At 42.2% G+C, this 18,607-nt stretch overlaps 1 protein-coding gene across 5 annotated transcripts in view; it reads right to left on the minus strand.

The window, feature by feature from the left end:
* TRIM55 (tripartite motif containing 55) overlaps positions 1 to 16,009 on the minus strand; it is a 114,481-nt gene extending 98,472 nt beyond the window's left edge. For 3 of the 5 annotated variants that reach the window (XM_075584012.1, XM_075584015.1, XM_075584011.1), the window contains exons 1-3: positions 15,630 to 16,006; positions 13,541 to 13,713; positions 728 to 893 (exon numbers count right to left, since the gene is read on the minus strand). In XM_075584012.1, the coding sequence (XP_075440127.1) occupies positions 728 to 893; positions 13,541 to 13,713; positions 15,630 to 15,797 (507 nt within the window). In that variant the 5' untranslated portion in view covers positions 15,798 to 16,006. Of the gene's footprint in view, positions 1 to 727; positions 894 to 13,540; positions 13,714 to 15,629 lie in introns of all 5 variants that reach the window. The other 2 variants (XM_075584013.1, XM_075584014.1) reach the window with 2 other exon arrangements.
* Between the last annotated feature and the right edge of the window lie 2,598 nt (positions 16,010 to 18,607).

The following is an 18,607-nucleotide window of genomic DNA, read 5'->3' on the forward strand; positions in this document are numbered from 1 at the left end:
TTAGAAGGAAAAAAAAAGTGGCTTTTGGCTTATACCTATAACTGCTCATCTAAAATACTGACAACCTTGAAAAGCTACAACAATTTATTGGAAATATAGGCAGAATAAACATCGACTTGTGTGGGGACAATATACATTGTGCAAGTCTATCTTTGCTGGGCCTACTTATATTTAACTTTAGTTGAAAGGGGTGCAGGAGCATACAAAAAGTCTTAGTTGTCTTATATGATTGTATCAGATAAATAGCCACAGAAAAAAATGAAACTAAAAATGCAAATGCAAAAAGTAATCAACATTATTGTTACATGATAGTGGTCTACCAATCACATATGTAATAAACTGATTACTTTTTCCTGTTAGTTCAACCAAATCAACTAAATAAAAAATGAAAATAGATAATATACAGCTTGAATGCTTACATCCACATTATGTGTATTTAAGCCCTTAACTGGACTGTGCGCCGGTTGGAATAGCTACATTAATTTTGCTGATCAGATTAGCTATCACATTGCTTTCCTAAAAACCTTTGAGACCCTGGGGGCCCCATATTAGATGTGATCAACCATGAGATCTGTCTTCTCCAAAGCAGACCTACAATACAATAACACCATCTACTGTCCTGGTCTTCTAATATTTGTATAGAGCTTTAATGTAAACAATGATATGGTTTAACAAGTACAGTATAGTCACAGGGCAGACAGGCCATCAATTTAATTAGGAACATTACCTTTTGTCCTTGGAAAACATGAGTGAGCGGAGCAACCTGACAGTCCTTGTGAGCGCCAAACACTTTACACATGGAACAAGTTGGCACTTCACAGTTGAGACAATATATATTAATTTTCTCATCTTCATGTTCTTCGCACATTGGTTGGTCACATTTTCTTTCCGGTCTGTGAGAAAACAGTCAGACAGAATTTACTACATGAATGTCAAGATGTACATCAACTTTGTTAAAGTTCGCGAGCCAGGCAAAATGGGCATTTTCTTTCAAATGAAAATGCCCATGTAAATCAGCAAGCTTCGCAAGGATAATTTGCCGACATTAAGAGACAGTGTGCAAGGCCCTTTTTATACTGCCATTTTCACTCAATCCTGGGGAAACGTAACTAAATCGTGATGAAATTGGTGAGTGGATGCACTGTTTGCTAAGAGATAATGGGGAATAGCAGGGCTGCCGACCTGCGAGATGTTAATGTGCTTACAACCGTGATATCTATTTGCTGAAAAGTACATTTGAATTCATTTGCACATCTCTGGTCAATGGTTCCCTAATGAATAAACATGCAAAGTGTACGTTTCACAGCCAAAACATGCTTTCTTCACTTGGTGCTGCCTAGGAATTGAAGCGCGTGTTGCCGCAGGCGTAGTTATTTAGCTGTTAAAAAAAAACGTGTGTGCTGTGCACGCGCATAGTAAGTGAAACTTCTTTGACTTTTGTCACAGAAATTGTATTTGTATTGGTGATGTTTTAATAAAAAATCAAAATACAATTTGATTGACAAAACGCAAATAAATTTGACTTATAATGCGCGTGCTCGGCACACATCTCCTGTATTAGCTATTTGCACTAAGTGTGAATTCCTTGTGTGTATGTGTGTCAGTCATTGTGTGTATGTGTATCAGTCAGTGTGTGTGTATGTCAGTCAGTCAGTCAGTCAGTGTGTGTATGTGTGGGGGGGTGGTGTGTGTGTGTGGGGGGGTGGTGTGTGTGTGGGGGGGGCGGTGGTGTGTGTGTGGGGGGGGCGGTGGTGTGTGTGTGGGGGGGGCGGGGGTGGTGTGTGTGTGGGGGGGGGCGGGGGTGGTGTGTGTGTGGGGGGGGCGGGGGTGGTGTGTGTGTGGGGGGGGCGGGGGTGGTGTGTGTGTGGGCGGGGGTGGTGTGTGTGGGGGGGGGTGGTGTGTGTGGGGGGTGGGTGGTGTGTGTGGGGGGGTGGGTGGTGTGTGTGTGTGGGGGGGGTGGTGTGTGTGTGTGTGGGGTGGGGGGTGTGTGTGTGGGGGGGTGGTGTGTGTGGGGGGGGGGGGGTGTGTGGGGGGTCAGTCAGTGTGTGTGGGGGTCTTGGGGGGTCAGTCAATGTGTGTGGGGGTCTGGGGGGGTCAGTCAGTGTGTGTGGGGGTCTGGGGGGGTCAGTCAGTGTGTGTGGGGGTCTGGGGGGGTCAGTCAGTGTGTGTGGGGGTCTGGGGGGGGTCAGTCAGTGTGTGTGGAGGTCTGTGGGGGGTCAGTCAGTGTGTGTGTGGAGGTCTGTGGGGGGTCAGTCAGTGTGTGTGTGGGGGTCTGGGGGGGTCAGTCGGTGTGTGTGGGGGGGTCTGGGGGGGGGTCAGTCAGTGTCTGGGGGGGTCAGTCAGTGTGTGTGGGGGTCTGGGGGGGTCAGTCAATGTGTGTGGGGGTCTGGGGGGGTCAGTCAGTGTGTGTGAGGGTCTGGGGGGGTCAGTCAGTGTGTGTGGGGGTCTGGGGGGGTCAGTCAATGTGTGTGGGGGTCTGGGGGGGTCATTCAATGTGTGTGGGGGTCTGGGGGGTCATTCAGTGTGTGTGGGGGTCTGGGGGGGTCATTCAGTGTGTGTGGGGGTCTGGGGGGGTCATTCAGTGTGTGTGGGGGTCTGGGGGGGGTCATTCAGTGTGTGTGGGGGTCTGGGGGGGTCATTCAGTGTGTGTGGGGGTCTGGGGGGGTCAGTCAGTGTGTGTGGTGGTCTGGGGGGGTCAGTCAGTGTGTGTGGGGGTCTGGGGGGTCATTCAGTGTGTGTGGGGGTCTGGGGGGGTCATTCAGTGTGTGTGGGGGTCTGGGGGGGTCAGTCAGTGTGTGTGGGGGTCTGGGGGGGTCAGTCAGTGTGTGTGGGGGTCTGGGAGGGTCAGTCCAGTGTGTGTGGGGGTCTGGGGGGGTCAGTCAGTGTGTGTGGGGGTCTGGGGGGGTCAGTCAGTGTGTGTGGGGGTCTGGGGGGGTCAGTCAGTGTGTGTGAGGGTCTGGGGGGGTCAGTCAGTGTGTGTGGGGGTCTGGGGGGGTCAGTCAATGTGTGTGGGGGTCTGGGGGGGTCATTCAATGTGTGTGGGGGTCTGGGGGGTCATTCAGTGTGTGTGGGGGTCTGGGGGGGTCATTCAGTGTGTGTGGGGGTCTGGGGGGGTCATTCAGTGTGTGTGGGGGTCTGGGGGGGTCATTCAGTGTGTGTGGGGGTCTGGGGGGGTCAGTCAGTGTGTGTGGTGGTCTGGGGGGGTCAGTCAGTGTGTGTGGGGGTCTGGGGGGTCATTCAGTGTGTGTGGGGGTCTGGGGGGGTCATTCAGTGTGTGTGGGGGTCTGGGGGGGTCATTCAGTGTGTGTGGGGGTCTGGGGGGGTCAGTCAGTGTGTGTGGGGGTCTGGGGGGGTCAGTCAGTGTGTGTGGGGGTCTAGGGGGGTCAGTCCAGTGTGTGTGGGGGTCTGGGGGGGTCAGTCAGTGTGTGTGGGGGTCTGGGGGGGTCAGTCAGTGTGTGTGGGGGTCTGGGGGGGTCAGTCAGTGTGTGTGTGGGGGTCTGGGGGGATCAGTCAGTGTGTGTATGGGGGTCTGGGGGGTTCCGGCGCGCTCAAGCTCCCCCTTCCCCACCCCCCGGCGGCGCGCTCAAGCTCCCCCTTCCCCACCCCCCGGCGGCGCGCTCAAGCTCCCCCCTTCCCCACCCCCCGGCGGCGCGCTCAAGCTCCCCCCTTCCCCGGCGGCGCGCTCAAACCCCCCCATTCCCAGGCTATTAGGAGCCGGCGCCAGCCTCCCTCCTCCTGTCCATCGGCATGGCAGCGGGCGGGGAACGGCGCCGCTGCTAGCCGCTTCTGCGCATGCGTGGCGCGCAGCATGGCAGCGGGCGGGGAACGGCGCCGCTGCTAGCCGCTTCTGCGCATGCGTGGCGCGCAGCATGGCAGCGGGCGGGGAACGGCGCCGCTGCCAGCCGCTTCTGCGCATGCGTGGGCGCTCAAGCTCCCCCCTTCCCCACCCCCCGGCGGCGCGCTCAAACCCCCCCATTCCCAGGCTGTTAGGAGCCGGCGCCGGTGCCAGCCTCCCTCCTCCTGTCCATCGGCATGGCAGCGGGCGGGGAATGGCGCCGCTGCCAGCCGCTTCTGCGCATGCGTGGCGCGCGGCATGGTAGCGGGCGGCGGAACACCGGCAGTTAGGAGTGCCGGCTATCGCCGCCGTATGTGAGCAACTGGGTGTGGGGTGTGTGGGAGGGTGAGGGGTGCAGCGGCGATTAGGAGCGGCGCCGGCGGCTATCGCCGCCGCCACATGTGACAGGGGACATGTGAGCGGAGCGGCGTCCATTACGTGACGTCACTTCCGTTTCACATTTCGCCCCACATCCATCCAGTTTTATCCCATCACAGGTGCCACTAAAGAAGTTTCACTTCAAAAAGTGAGCGTTCCTCAAGTATGTTTTCAACAATAATTATTTTACTTATAAAACTGCTGGAGAATTTCACAATGACGTTTGTGACACCAAACAACAGGAGAAGTCCCAGGCAAACAAAAGAGGAATGCGTCCTTATTTGGAATACTGTATGGTGAAGTATTTTATTTCATCATTTCACAGTCAATAGCAACAAAATATCACTTAAAACATACTGCCGCATTTAGTTAAACCCTTTGGCCAAAGCGTTATAAGCCTGCTACCACTTCACAGCATGAGCAGTATGCAGGTCCTAACACTACCTGTGAAAATTCTCATTTACCTCTGCTGGAGGGAGAATGGTCCTCAGTGGGTCTGTCCTGCACAGGAACATGAAGAAACCTGCTACTTCAAAAGTGGTGTTGGGTGGGATGGGGTGAGCTTAAACCCTGGGAGGAGGGGCCACTAACCTCCAAACAACTGATACCAGTTGAAAATTAAAATGAATAAACACACAATCCCAGCGGGCTCTAACCCCAGAACTTTCACAATGAAGTTTGTGATATCAAACAACAGGAGCACTCCCAGGCAAACAAAACAGGAATGTATCCTTATTTGGAATATGGTGAAGTATTTTATATCATCATTTCACAGTCAATAGCAACAAAATATCACACAAAAAAAACACAGCACTGTTTTATCTGCCTCTTCTTTTTGTTCTGACATTCTATGTTCTCTCTATGGGTACATGATCAATTCTTAAATATCACATTAATTATTGACTAGAGCTAAATAAAGGGCTGTGAAGCTCTAATTAATCACTCGCTATCATGAAGTATCCAAGGAGTAAATGTCATTATCAACACCTCCACTTCCTAGCCGGCAGAATAGGGGGGGGGGGGGGGCATGTTAATGTTAGACTGGACGTTTCAGAACAAAAATGCTGACATTTAAACTCATAGAAATAACTATACATACAAAAGTGCAGTTAAGATTTACAGGGCAAGTTTTCGTTTTCTATTGTATGCTGTTGTGAAATCCTATATACTGTACCAGGGGTTCTCAACTCCGGTCCTCAAGACCCCCCAACAGGTCAGGTTTTAAAGATATCCCAGATTCAGCACAGGTGGCTCAATCAGAGGCTCAGTCTTCGACTGACCCACCTGTGCTGAAGCTGGGACATCCTTAAAACCTGACCTATTGGGGGGTCTTGAAGACCGGAGTTGAGCCCCTATGCTAATAATAATAATAATAATAATAACTATTTCATATAGCGTTTTTCTCCCAAGTTGGGCATCTGTAATACTTGTGACACATAACCCCCAATGTACAGTATAGGAAGTCTTTGTTTTTTTTGTTTTTTACATCATCTTGGTACTGACAGAACTCAAAAAGAGACGTTACAAATAACCAATCAAGCATTTAAATCGGAGGCACAAAAACAGCAAAATGGAAAATTGTTCATTCTCCCAATAAGCCGTGCACATGTTTTGAGACCTGTTAATAGGTGTAAAAAGGACAGGAAAAACAGCACGGAGTAGTTGGCACGGCAGATTCCCTTTTCATGTGAGACAGTCATCATACTTGCCAGTATTACAATGACTCATTATACAATTCTTGTAATGGAAAAACAGTGCAGTGCAGTTAAGTTTCAATGCAAAAGCCAATTACCGCCACAGTGGTGTTTCTTGATCATTTCCATCCTATGCTGTTCATTGACTACCTTATAGTAATTGCTGTTTATGCCTTCTTTTTCTCCTGTCTGATAGAATATCACAATGTCTTAAGACTCCGTTTGTGAATATTAATAATTACAATCTGAATTTGATAAGTAAGTGACTATCACATAATACATGTCATAGGCTCAGAATGAACAATTTGGGGTTCGTGAAGCAACGTTTTTTTTTGAGCAGAGCTGCTGCATATGAAAGAACAGTTTCTTACATCTGATGTAGAATGTTACACTTGTACAATCACTTGTACAATCACTTGTAGAATGTTACACTTGTAGAATCACTTGTAGAATGTTACACTTGTAGAATCACTTGTAGAATGTTACACTTGTAGAATCACTTGTAGAATGTTACACTTGCTCCGTTTCAGATACGGAGGATTTTGTTTGGCAACTAAAGTGGAAAAAGAATGGCGCGTAGAGACGCAGAATGTGAAACATCTCATAATCTGTGCAATATGTAACTCCTCCCCATCTCCTCCTACTGACATGCCCAAGGTGCAAGCTAGGAAAGATAGGGCAAAATTGGAGCAAAATGCTTTGATACAAGGAGCAGGATGAAAATACCTTTATACATAGACCCCTTTAATGCCAAAATATATACAAAGTGGTATGGTTATATATGTTCTCATATCATATGATAAAAATAGGAGCTCTTTTAAAATGTAGGGACACTCCCTGGGCCTTTTTAAATACTGTATGTAATAACTGTATGTTATGTTGTTTTCATAGCTTGGGGAATGGAGCTAAAATCTCCTCCACCTCATCTCTGGCTTCTTCTGCTTGTGACAACGCATCCCCATGGCAACGTGGCATCAAATGATGCTGAGATGTCACTACAATGCGACGTAGCGGAGAGGAGACGGAAGAGAGGCCTGAGAAGGTAAGAGGCCCTGCACTCTCCCCCCACACTGAGTCCTGTCAAACTCACAGCCGGCCCTGCCTGTCTGCCCTCCATATCCTTTGTATTAAGAGAGACAAGAATAAGGGGTACATTCTATATATTGGGCCCAAACAATCACTTCAAGGCACTATATACAGAATTTTCCCCTAAATCACAAAACTGGTGAGGTCAAAATAATCATAATGGTCGAGACAGTTGGTAACAAGTACGTTCTAAAATAAATAATAGATATTCTACACAAAGATCAAATACAGATGCTATACTGCTCCAATATCTGCTGCTGTTCTGTTCTATAGGTCAACACAAATTACATTGAAATTGTGATATGCGAGTACATCGACCATATGTAAAATTGACAGTATCTTGCTTGTGAATTCAAACTGGAATACTGTAAGCTTCATTTCCCCCTCACCGCGGGAGAATAAGGCCACAGCTTTAATCTGACCATATAATACAAATATCAAAAATACCTGATCCCTGCCAAACTGGCCTGTCACCTGTTGAGAGAGCCCACAGCACTACTGTGGTTCATGATGACTCCTGCTGCTGACGGACAACTGACCTCGCAGAATTTCAACCTACTGAACACCAAGTATTGAGAACATGAACACCACAGTATCAACAAGAGCTGAACCACCGCGATTAATGAGAACTGTAAAATACTCATTTTGATACCTTTCATTTTGGTAAGTAATGGATTCCATCAAACTGTGACACTACACATCCAATAAGTACTAAACTCCCCATACGGGCCCAATGTTGAACACATCTCTCTTGATTTGTATCTTATTAATATTTTTTTTTTTAGATTTTCTCTCCTTTTTATATTATTTTTATTTGTGTGTTTTATTATTATTATTATTATTACATAATAAGATTTGTGATAAGCTTTCCCTAACTTAGAAACGATGCAATCACATCTACCACAAAATAAATTCAAAGCGATGGCGAGCTTTCTGTCCCAGCTAACTAACCCTTGCTTTATTCCTCCCGCAGGTGTCAGCTATTAACCCAGCTATCAAGGGTGCTCCCCAAAATCTACACTTGGCCATGACAAACAGAGGGTGCGGGAAAGTAGGGTGCCACTCAAGCCCAACACCCCAGCCTGAACCATCGTTTTTTTGAACTGAGGCATTGGTTTAAATATTTCTTCTTAAATATAACACATAATTATGCAGTATTTAAAAATAAGATAATTTAATACTGTGGTCATGCAACAAATGTAGAAATCGCTTTTTTTTTTATACGTTGCATTTTTAAGTATCTGATGACAATTATATGTTTATTCGGTTAAGTCTGGTGACTTGCAGAAACAAGGCAAATAAGACATATAATACATTTATTTAAAACTCTATTTTTAACATTGCTGAATATCGCTCTGGGACATCTCATATTCAAGAAAAAGTAAAACAGGACTTGGTGATTAGAACATGGAATGAAGGCAACAATGAATGTGAAGTAACTAGAGATTGAACATTTTACAACATCAGTTCTTAACTCATTCAACGGAATTTCAATACGTAAAACAAGTACCCATATGTTTCTCTCCACTCATACGCCAAGTGGATGCAGCTATTCTTCTCTTATGTTACTGAATATGTCATGGCCTGTGATATTTTGTGAGTCACACATCATGCTGAAAGTATTTGTTCAATCAAAGTGGTGTATATTAACCGCTAACATGAATCAGATTATGATGTTGTCCATCTGTTAACTCTCATGTTTCATCCTGCAAGCAGGTGCTGTCCTCTGGAAACCTGCAGCCATCTGCTTCAGTTGGGGTATACAGAGGATTACCACATATTGTACTTGTTTACAAGGAGATATACTAACAGTCTGTGATCTACGTACTAGGATTCATGTGAAAATTACCTCAGTATCATGTGAGTGCTTCTCATTTTAGCCAGTCAATATTCTATACACAGTAACATGTGAAACCCCACATGACCGTCTGGAAAACAACCTTTTGAAAATAATAAACAGTCTAATTGGCTTCCCTAAACAAATGTAACCATGCTAATAGCAATTGTTTAGCTTTCTTTCAATTGTTGTGAACTTAATTGCAAGTTTAATATTTTAGGGCCATCTGAAAGGGGAAGCTGGTCAAGTCAAATATTTTCTAGATAACCGATAAAAATAAGAGGGTGAGATAGGGGGATCTGCCTGTACAAGCATTTCTTGAACATACTGACACCAGACAAGATGCCAGAAGAAATCAAACCCAAGTCTCAACTCACCATATTTATATACCAACTTTAAAAACGATTTAAAATACTTGTATGTGTTAAATTTGGGTAAAAAGGCATCAGTCAGTCCTTAATTACTTACGGCCACGTAAACATGTCACTGTCCTTAGTTCACTTTTGTCCTGGGAATGATTATCCCTTTAAGGCAGTGTTCTGTAATGAGGAAGTTCATGAATCCCTGTTGTCAGTTCAGTGAACCATGAGTGAGCTATGATATATTTCTGTGTATGGAGCACCAATATTACACTGGAAACTGTTGCAGCTGCGTGTGCCTAGAGTGCTCTATTTATATGTAATTCTATATAACAATCAAACTTGATTATTTTTGGGTAATGGGCTACTTGTACACTACTGTATATAATGAGTGACGTTAGTCATGTGACTTTTTTTTTAGCCTCTTCAACTGTTTAATGGCCTGGAATGCATTACATTTGATCCCCTCAAACACAGAAGACCTATCAGTGTAGTGTGGGATGAAATGCATCTGTCTACAACAGAATGTCTTGAAAAGAAAACAGCTTTTACTTCACCTATTTGCCTAACTCATAATAAAAATACCACTTGTGAGCACCTTCACCCATCTCAGACAGGTCCACAACCCTGCTTTCCCCCCATTATTCTTCCACTGCAGCCAGGGATTCTGGGAAATTACATGCAAATGAGCACACAGTGCTCGCATTACATATTATCTATTTTAACATGGATAACCCCTACTATCTTATGCCTGCGTATTACACAGCTTTTCAGCACAGCCTGGGTTATAGAAGTGTACAGCCAGTAACCCTACCCAGGCAGTTGTTTTGACCTTTTTGGGTCTCCTCACTGTGAGAATGGTTACTGGCTATGCAACGTGAAGCTTGTACGTGGGTATAACCAGACACAAAACAAGGTATAGTGAGTAAAATATAAGATAATTATTGTATCAGTTTGTTGAATATGTTTATGCCTCCTTAAAGTTTTAGACTACATTCAACATTAGAGATGTACAAACGGCTCTCAACCGTTTGTGAACTCATCAAAAATGGCTGTTTTTCCATAATAAGTTTACAAAAATGACAGGGTCATACAGTATGACCCTGATGTGCAAGGTTCCATAACCAATGTGCAGGGTTTATATTTTTTAGAATATGATGTACAAATTTGGCAGAAATTGCAACATTGCAACAGTTTTGCTAGATTTTGACAAATAAAATAAAAGGGTATAACCAGACATTAAAAAGTTATGGTTGGTTATAGATGGAGTTCCTCTCATATTAAATATTTAGGAGTAAATGTGACCAGGCACTACCATTCTTTATATCAGAGCAATTACCCACCCATGTTTGACAGGATCAAAAAGGATTTGGCGAAAAGGGAAGGATACCAGGTGTCATGGATCGGGAGAATTGTCTCGGTAAAAATGAATATACTCCCTAGGTTACTATATCACTTCCAGACCCTCCCAGTCCGGATACCGGGATCCGAATTGAAAAATCTACAAAATAGAATATTCCATTTTATATGGCAGGGCAAAAGGCTAGATCGGTTATGTTGACCTCAAAGATGAGAGGGGGTATGGGAGGCCCAGATATTTCAAAATACTGTTTAGCTGCCCAATTAAGGCAAGTGGTGATGTGGAATGCTGATCCATCCCAATATTGCTGGTTGGCTATAGAATCCCAATATGCTGGACCGCCTTCTCTGCTAACGTCCCTATGGGCCCCCGATAAGAAAGATTTACAGACTGGGATGTTTGGGCTGGGTCCGATGAGGTGCACGTGGGAGATTTGGATGAAGTCCATAGGCACATTTAAACTCACATCGCCAGCATCACAACTCACTCGACTTTTCAACAACCCCAATGTCCCCCCAGGATGCGACTACATACAATTCGACCAATTTAAGGAAAAGAATATTGGAGCAGTTGCCTATCTACTGTACATAACTGGAAACTTCTCAGTTTCCAAGAGCTCTGAACTATGCATGACATTCCAGACATGAATATGTTTAAATATCTTCAGATTCAAAATTTTTTTTACAAAAAATGTCTCCAAAATTTGAATTCCCCCAACTCTCAAGTTTTGAGGTGCTGTGTAGAAGAGGTATCTACCAAAAAGGCTTGATTACAAGAATATATGCTGGAATGGAGGCATCGGTAGATTCACCTGACCATGATTACATGCTCAAATGGGCGGTAGATTTAAATATAGAAATCGACAGAGATGATTGGGAGGATATTTGGGAGTTCCCTGCCAAAACCTCCATATGTACTGTAATTAAAGAAAACATTTATGAGATTTTATTTTATTGGTACCTTACTCCAAGCCGATTTAAACAAATCTACCCTCTGGTGTCTGATCTGTGTTGGAGGGGTTGTGGGCAGAGAGGTGATATGGTGCATATTTGGTTGACATGCCCGGCGATGCATAGATACTGGATCACCGTCCAAACTATTATTAAATATAACGGATTAAACCATTCCCGTGGACCCCTTGATTTTTTGTTGGCTAAGCAGTAACAGTTGAAGATATTGGATGTCCTATGAGACGGTTGATATAATTTATTCTGACGGCGGCTAGATGTGCCGTGGCACCGCTTGGAAGAAGATAGCCCCACCCTCAAGACAAACGATTGAGAAAAGGATAAACGAGGTGATGCTGATGGAAAAAATTACAGCTTTTTTAAGTATTCTACCGATTAATTCAATAGAACATGGGAGCCGTGGCTAGGACAGTAAACTGAATTGAACTAAATTGAACTGGAGAATTGGGTTAGCTGAAGGATAAACTATCAATCTGATGCAAATTGAAAGGGTGTTCCACCCCGAGTTTAAACAGAGCGTCATCATCACTTTTTGTAAAATTATTGGCATTTTTTTATTACATTTTATATTTGAATCTGCACATTGTATTGTCCTTGGAAATCTTGGCACCAATTGTTTCTAAAGAACATCCAGGGTTCAATTAATAGGTAAAGTTTAATGCGCTAGGGCAGGGGGTTGCAAACATTTTTCCCTGCGCCCCCATGCCGGCGGTCCTCTCACCTCCGCGCCCCTCCTCATCCCCGCTCCGGAGCTGGCTCCGGCGTCATGACGTCACGTTGCCATAGCAATGTGACGTCACATTACCTCGCGGCGTCATTTGATGCCGCGTTGCCATGGCGACGCGTGTGAAAAGCCACCAGAGCCAAGGTATGTTAGGTTGACAGAGGCCCTGCAGCTCCCCCGGCACTTAATGTAAGTGCCTTCAGGAAGCGCGCGGGGCCTCTGTAAACCCGGCGCCCCCTCGCACTCAGTCTCGCCCCCCCCTGGGGGTCATGCCCCCCAGTTTGCACACCGCTGCGCTAGGGTGTTCTATTCCTATCCATTCTGCCTACGTTCTAGGGAATTAAGAATTCTCTACTATTCATTCAAGCAGTAGAATCAAGGAAATCACATTGTAGTGCGTCTAAACCACCATATTGTATATAATTTACATTGGCTCCTACAATTTTTTTCTATTCACACTCGTCGTGTTGTAACCAGCATCAATGTGCGTTTCGTCGGCAAGTGGTTTCTTCCACCAATCGGCTTCTTCCACCAATCAAATATTGAATGTTGGTCAAGGTGGGCATAATATTTAGGGATTACGTTCTCCTGTGTGTGTGTATATATACAGTACACACACACACACATATACATATATATATATCTATATATCAATATATATATAGATATATAGATATATATATTCGCAAGATATATATATAAAAGTCCAAATTAATTCAATAGGAATTTTTCTTTTAATACATCCTGTGCAGTTTGTTGTCCAATTTTTGCATCGATACATAGACCCCATAGTGTTTTACTGTTGGAAAACTGATAAATAATCCGAGCTTTACCTTGGGACCTCTGACTCCCAAATTTAGATGAAATAAGGGGCATCAAAACCTGGTTAAAGGTAACATCTGCTTACATTGGTTTTAAAGGCATTTATTCCCAATATTTGTAAATAAAAAAAATATGTTATCTTTAATCAAATAAAATGATGGGACCTTTGTATCAGGGAACCATGGTGCAATTCTGGGGCACAAAATCTGTACCATATCTATGAGAAAAATAAAAATCCAATTGAAATCAATAGCACACGATGTATCTCTATCTCCAGTTACAAAATGATGGTCTCTTTGTGCCAATTCAGTTTGACATTTTTCAATTTTTCAATTAATCATTATCCTTTTATTCTCAGCTGCTATACAGTATCAAACAGGTCAGGCCCATGTCCTGGTAGTAGGTAAACTTCTGAAGTATACTTGGGGTACTATGTAAAACATGACTTGGACGTTAGAAGTACTAGTAAGTTTTTACCTTGTAGACTCTTGTTTATAAATATCGATGATATTTTCGACCAGTAGGTTTCTCTGCAGTCCGTACACCCCATGTCTGTCCAGGACCACTTCATGTCTGCAAGAAGGGCACCGGAACCGACCTCCCGAAGCTACAGTGTTTCCTCCTCTCGTTGGCAGATACGGGTTGGAGGCCTGTTTTTGCCAGAAATGTAACATATGTATTAGTTTGACATGCTGCTTGCAACAGGGTTCTACACGTTTATCAATTGATTGGTAGAGATGCCTATTTTTAGGGTTTTAATGAGTTTTTTTTAATTTTATCAATTCATTTGTAGGGATGCTCATTTTGCAAGCCAGGCAAAATGTGCTCTTTTTCACACAAAAAAACCCCAATCCCGACTTTGGCAGAGTGCCCAGACAATTCGCCAAGCATTAGGGCAGGGGTGGCTAACGCCAGTCCTCAAGGGCCACCAACAGATCAGGTTTTAAGGATATCTCTGCTTCAGCACAGGTGGCTGAATCAGTGGGTAAGTGCAGCTGAGGGGTGGAGTTGGCCACCCCTGCATTAAGTGCAATTTCGCGTAATATAGAAGATTTGCTTGCAAAATTCATTAAATTCACTAGAGATTCTTAATGCTGCGACTACAAACAGGACACACACCATGTCTCGCTCATTGTCTAGTGATATTTTGCTGAAAGCTGGCTCATTTGGCGAATTGCTTGGCAAGAAATCGCATCTGGGGGAACCAGACACTGAAAATGTTGCATTAGTGATAGTTTCTCACAGCTCTATTCATCACTGTGTATAATACCTGTGCAGTATTTTTTATCATCCTGAAAATATATGTAGAGAAAATACATTGACTCTAAGACATGAATGTCAATATAGAAATAGTTTCCTTGTTATGGAAACCAAATGTAAGATATAGCTCCAAAATAGTTACGCTGCTATAACTTTGGCATGCAAGTTAAAACAGGTGCTTTCAAACTTGGGATCACTTAAGAAGATGTATTACTTTAGCAGGTAACTGGTGATTATAATTGTACAGTAAGATGTATATTACATTTAGCAGCACAGCATATAGTACAAATACATCGATTTTATTTTGTCGATCAAATAAAAAGTGAAAAGGACATTAACAATGTACAAACAGCTTAATGAAGAAAGTGACAAAGTTGAAAATACAGTATATATGTAGAGCTGAATTTTAAATATGGTACATGTATAGTATTGTGTTAAATTTAGGCAAATTCAAATACAGAACTAATGTATTCTCTAGTTTAAATATACTAGATGCACGTCATTTTCTATAAATACATGTTACAAAACTTCCTCATTGCACTTTTATCATGTCCGCTTTGGATTTGACTAATTTTATCATTGGCCTGATATTTTGCTCTTGTTTCTAATTCATTTCAGATGAATGTTTAATATGGAATCCCTCACATTTTCGGCCATGCAGTGAACTTGTTTACAATTTTCTTTTCTTTCCTATTATCGATTACTCCTATTTCATGTCCCTAAAGGTTTACGTTGCTTTTTGCTTTGCAGTCACCCTTCTGTCCTTTTGGAAATCCCTCATCCTGTTTTCCCTACAGTCTTACATTGATTTTCATTTGGGCAACTGATATTTTACTGGCCTTAACTATTGCACATCAACATAAATATAGTGATCTATATTACAAAATACTTTAGCACCCATTAAATAAAGTACATTTATATCTGCATTGAAATGTGTGAATAAATAAATATATCATCCGAATTTAGTGACAGATCTGCACCACATTGCAAAGTAAATCAATTACCGCAACTGAAGTACAAAAGGGATAAAACATTTTTAAATAACTTATATTTACGTATAATTTAGTTTTTCCATTTTCCATTTTTTAACAAATATAATTCACTTGTTAAAAAATTATTGTATGATTCAAATAAATAGTTATGAGTTGAATCCACAGGGAAATATATATATTTCCCTGCCAATATATATATATATATATATATATATATATATATATATATATATATCCAAATATATATCCAAATACATTTATCACACACATATAAATAAATGTTTTCAATATTAGCATTACATGTAAAGTCTTACCTGGAAAATATCACTTGCACACTTTCTGCACAGGTTATGCTGGCATGGGAGAATAACTACAGGTTTAGAAAACATTTCTAAACATATGGGGCAAATTAGCTGTTTCTCCAAGTTATCCATAGTTTGCTGCTCTTTGGACAACGACTTGTAATTCAGGGAGGTGCTCATCTCCTAGCTATGCCCAGAAGAATAAACTTTAAGAGAAATATTTTGTGCTGATCAGTTTCCGGGTTCCTTCTCTGCAAATAATTCCTGGACTTGTGTGATCAAATGTCCTATGGGTTTCCTCAGCTGAGTGACATTGTTTAAAGGATAAGCTGCAGAGGGCCAGGGCTGTTTTTAGTAGCAGTCTGTCACATGCTGCCATACTGGCCTGTCCATATATGAAAGTGACACAAAGATAGATTCAGACAGGTGATGGATCCCAGGGATGTCTGATCAACATTCCTCTCTGTGGGAATAGGGACGGGGTGGAGCAAGTGGGCAAAAGGACATCAGGAAAGGAATCTGACAGCTGCCACTAAACATTTCTTTACTCACTCTATAAAGAGAAACATAAGTGGTCAAGTGTTTCCAAATGCAAAGCAGTTAACTCATACTGCGAGTGTTTCCTTGCATGTAAAATAAAACACGCTCATTCAGAAATTCTGTTTTTGGAGAATAATTAGTAATTAAATAAAAGAACTATACTGTATATCGTTCAGTTGGAAGTTTGAGTAAGCAGGGTGCACGGTTATTCAGGTTTTGCTAAATTCATTTATAGTTGTAATGCGTTGTACAGTACCTGCATTAAGTTTAGACACACTAGCATTAGTCCAGGGCTAATCGACCAGTTGATAGCAGAATATACTGTACAGTAATGCAAGTCAATTTAAATTGAAACATTCTCAGTGGATATCACATAAACTGTACAAATTATGGAAAACATTGTAGAATATATTATGGGTGGGCACATTTACTGGTGTTTTAGTTAAAGGTTTCCATGTTTTGATTTTGGTCTTTATTCTAGTAAAATGTTGTTCTTGTTTACATTCAACTGGATTTGAATTATGTAAAAATGTGGGTGCATCTTTGAAAACTTTTCGCAACCATTCATGTTGTTTTTTTTTTTTTTTAAGTTTGTCCATTTTGTTTAAAAACATGAATCTGAGGATGAGCCTTTCGTAGGGTTTGCACGTAATGTGTTCAGATGGCAAAACTTCAATTTGGAGTTTGAATCAAAATTCGAAGGTTTGAACTGTCCAACAGAGTTGAATGCCTCATCGTGCCCATCCTTTTAATCTGACACATGTGTTCAGTGATGACAGTCATAGTAGGAGTTTAAGGGCTTGGCCTTGGGAACCGAAGCAGACTGAGGATTTGAAAAGAGCCTCACATACAGTGGAGAGCCCAAAGTCCCAGTTTAGGGATACTAATCTGCAAAAATCACTGTACAATTTGCCATCTTTAGGACTGGTGCCCCTGTTTACTGAAAGGGCCAGTGTTTATCTCTCTCTTTTATCAGTGCCCAGCCGCTTGCAGACCAGGGCTTCTGTCAGCCTTGCAACACCCAGAATTCCCAGTCAATCACAGAAAGCATCTACCCCCGGTGCTAGGCCCTTATGCATCAATTTCCATAGCAACAATATAATTCTCCTACAATACAACTCCACACTCCCTCACACTAAAGCTTTGCTAACATTAGCTTAACCCACTGGCTAATTTACTTAATTTTGAGGAAATGATTTATCATTCCAATAACAACACTGTAAATCTTCACTTCAGACCTCTCACACGACTAATGTACAGTGCTTCTAAATGAACAATTTATCCTGGTTCCCAACAATACAAATTGCTGACTTTATTCTGACCTCGGTTCACTTGTCCTACTTCTATTTATGACAGCCTCTTGTGTACTAACTGCAGACAATATATCTACAGTAACTTCTCCTATTTCTAATAATTCTTTGCATGTGTATGCAGCAGTGTATGGAAACAAGGTAACAGAACCCAAAGCAAAGAAGAATTAACTTATATCTAAACTGCAGTAAATAATCTATTTAAAAAAAAGAGGAAAATGTGTTATAAAAAGTACGGAGCCCGTCTATGTCAGTATGTTGCACTATTCCCAATGATTACATAATACATATGGAGTTTCCTTTGAACTCTGCTAAAACAAGGTGCTACAGGCAGTCCTCGGTTATCCTACGGAATCCGTTCTGGAAGTAGCGTTGGATAGTGAAACCGTTGTAAAGTGAGTCCCATGTTAATCAGTGGCGGTGACCGTTGGATAACACATTTTGGTGTGGAAAAATGTCCCTCAGGGTTGCATTGTAAAGCGTTGGATATGCCATTCGTTGTAAAGTGAAACTTTGGATAACGAGGACGACTTGTAGAATGGTACTTCTTACCGATCTAATGTAATTTAATGTTGAATTGTACTTACCTTCTGTATACAGCGCATTTGAATGTACCTTATTTCTGTAATATAATACCTTTGTGTTTATACTGTAATTGTCCATACAATGACTCAAAATTAAAAAAAAAGTAAATCTGGAAAAAAAAGTGTTAGAAGACCGTTCCTGTGAATAATGTTTTCATGTTTAATTTTGTTAAGCAAACAAAGACGGTTTAAAAAAAATTGACTAGGTTCAATATTGGTTGACAATAGGGAACAGAATAACCTGATTACAATGCTGCATTTCTCCTGGTGTTCCACAGGTGTTTTCGAACTTTTGCAAAAAAAGTTATGAAAAAATAAATATATATAGATATTTTTTTCCCTAACTTTTTTTGCAAAAGTTCGAAAACAAACCCCCTTTTTTATATTTTTGGATAAAAAATGTGCCCATCTCTAGTCTCCAAAAAATGCTGTAAATTAGTTTTGAGGGACTTCATCACTGACAGGGGGAAGTACTTATTAAATAGCGAGATCACTGTGGAACACTAGGAGAAATGCAGCATTGTAATGAAGTTATTCTGTTCCCTATTGTCAACCA

Source organism: Ascaphus truei, chromosome 2 (assembly GCF_040206685.1).
Source record: "Ascaphus truei isolate aAscTru1 chromosome 2, aAscTru1.hap1, whole genome shotgun sequence".
In the NCBI taxonomy this organism is placed as follows: domain Eukaryota; kingdom Metazoa; phylum Chordata; class Amphibia; order Anura; family Ascaphidae; genus Ascaphus; species Ascaphus truei.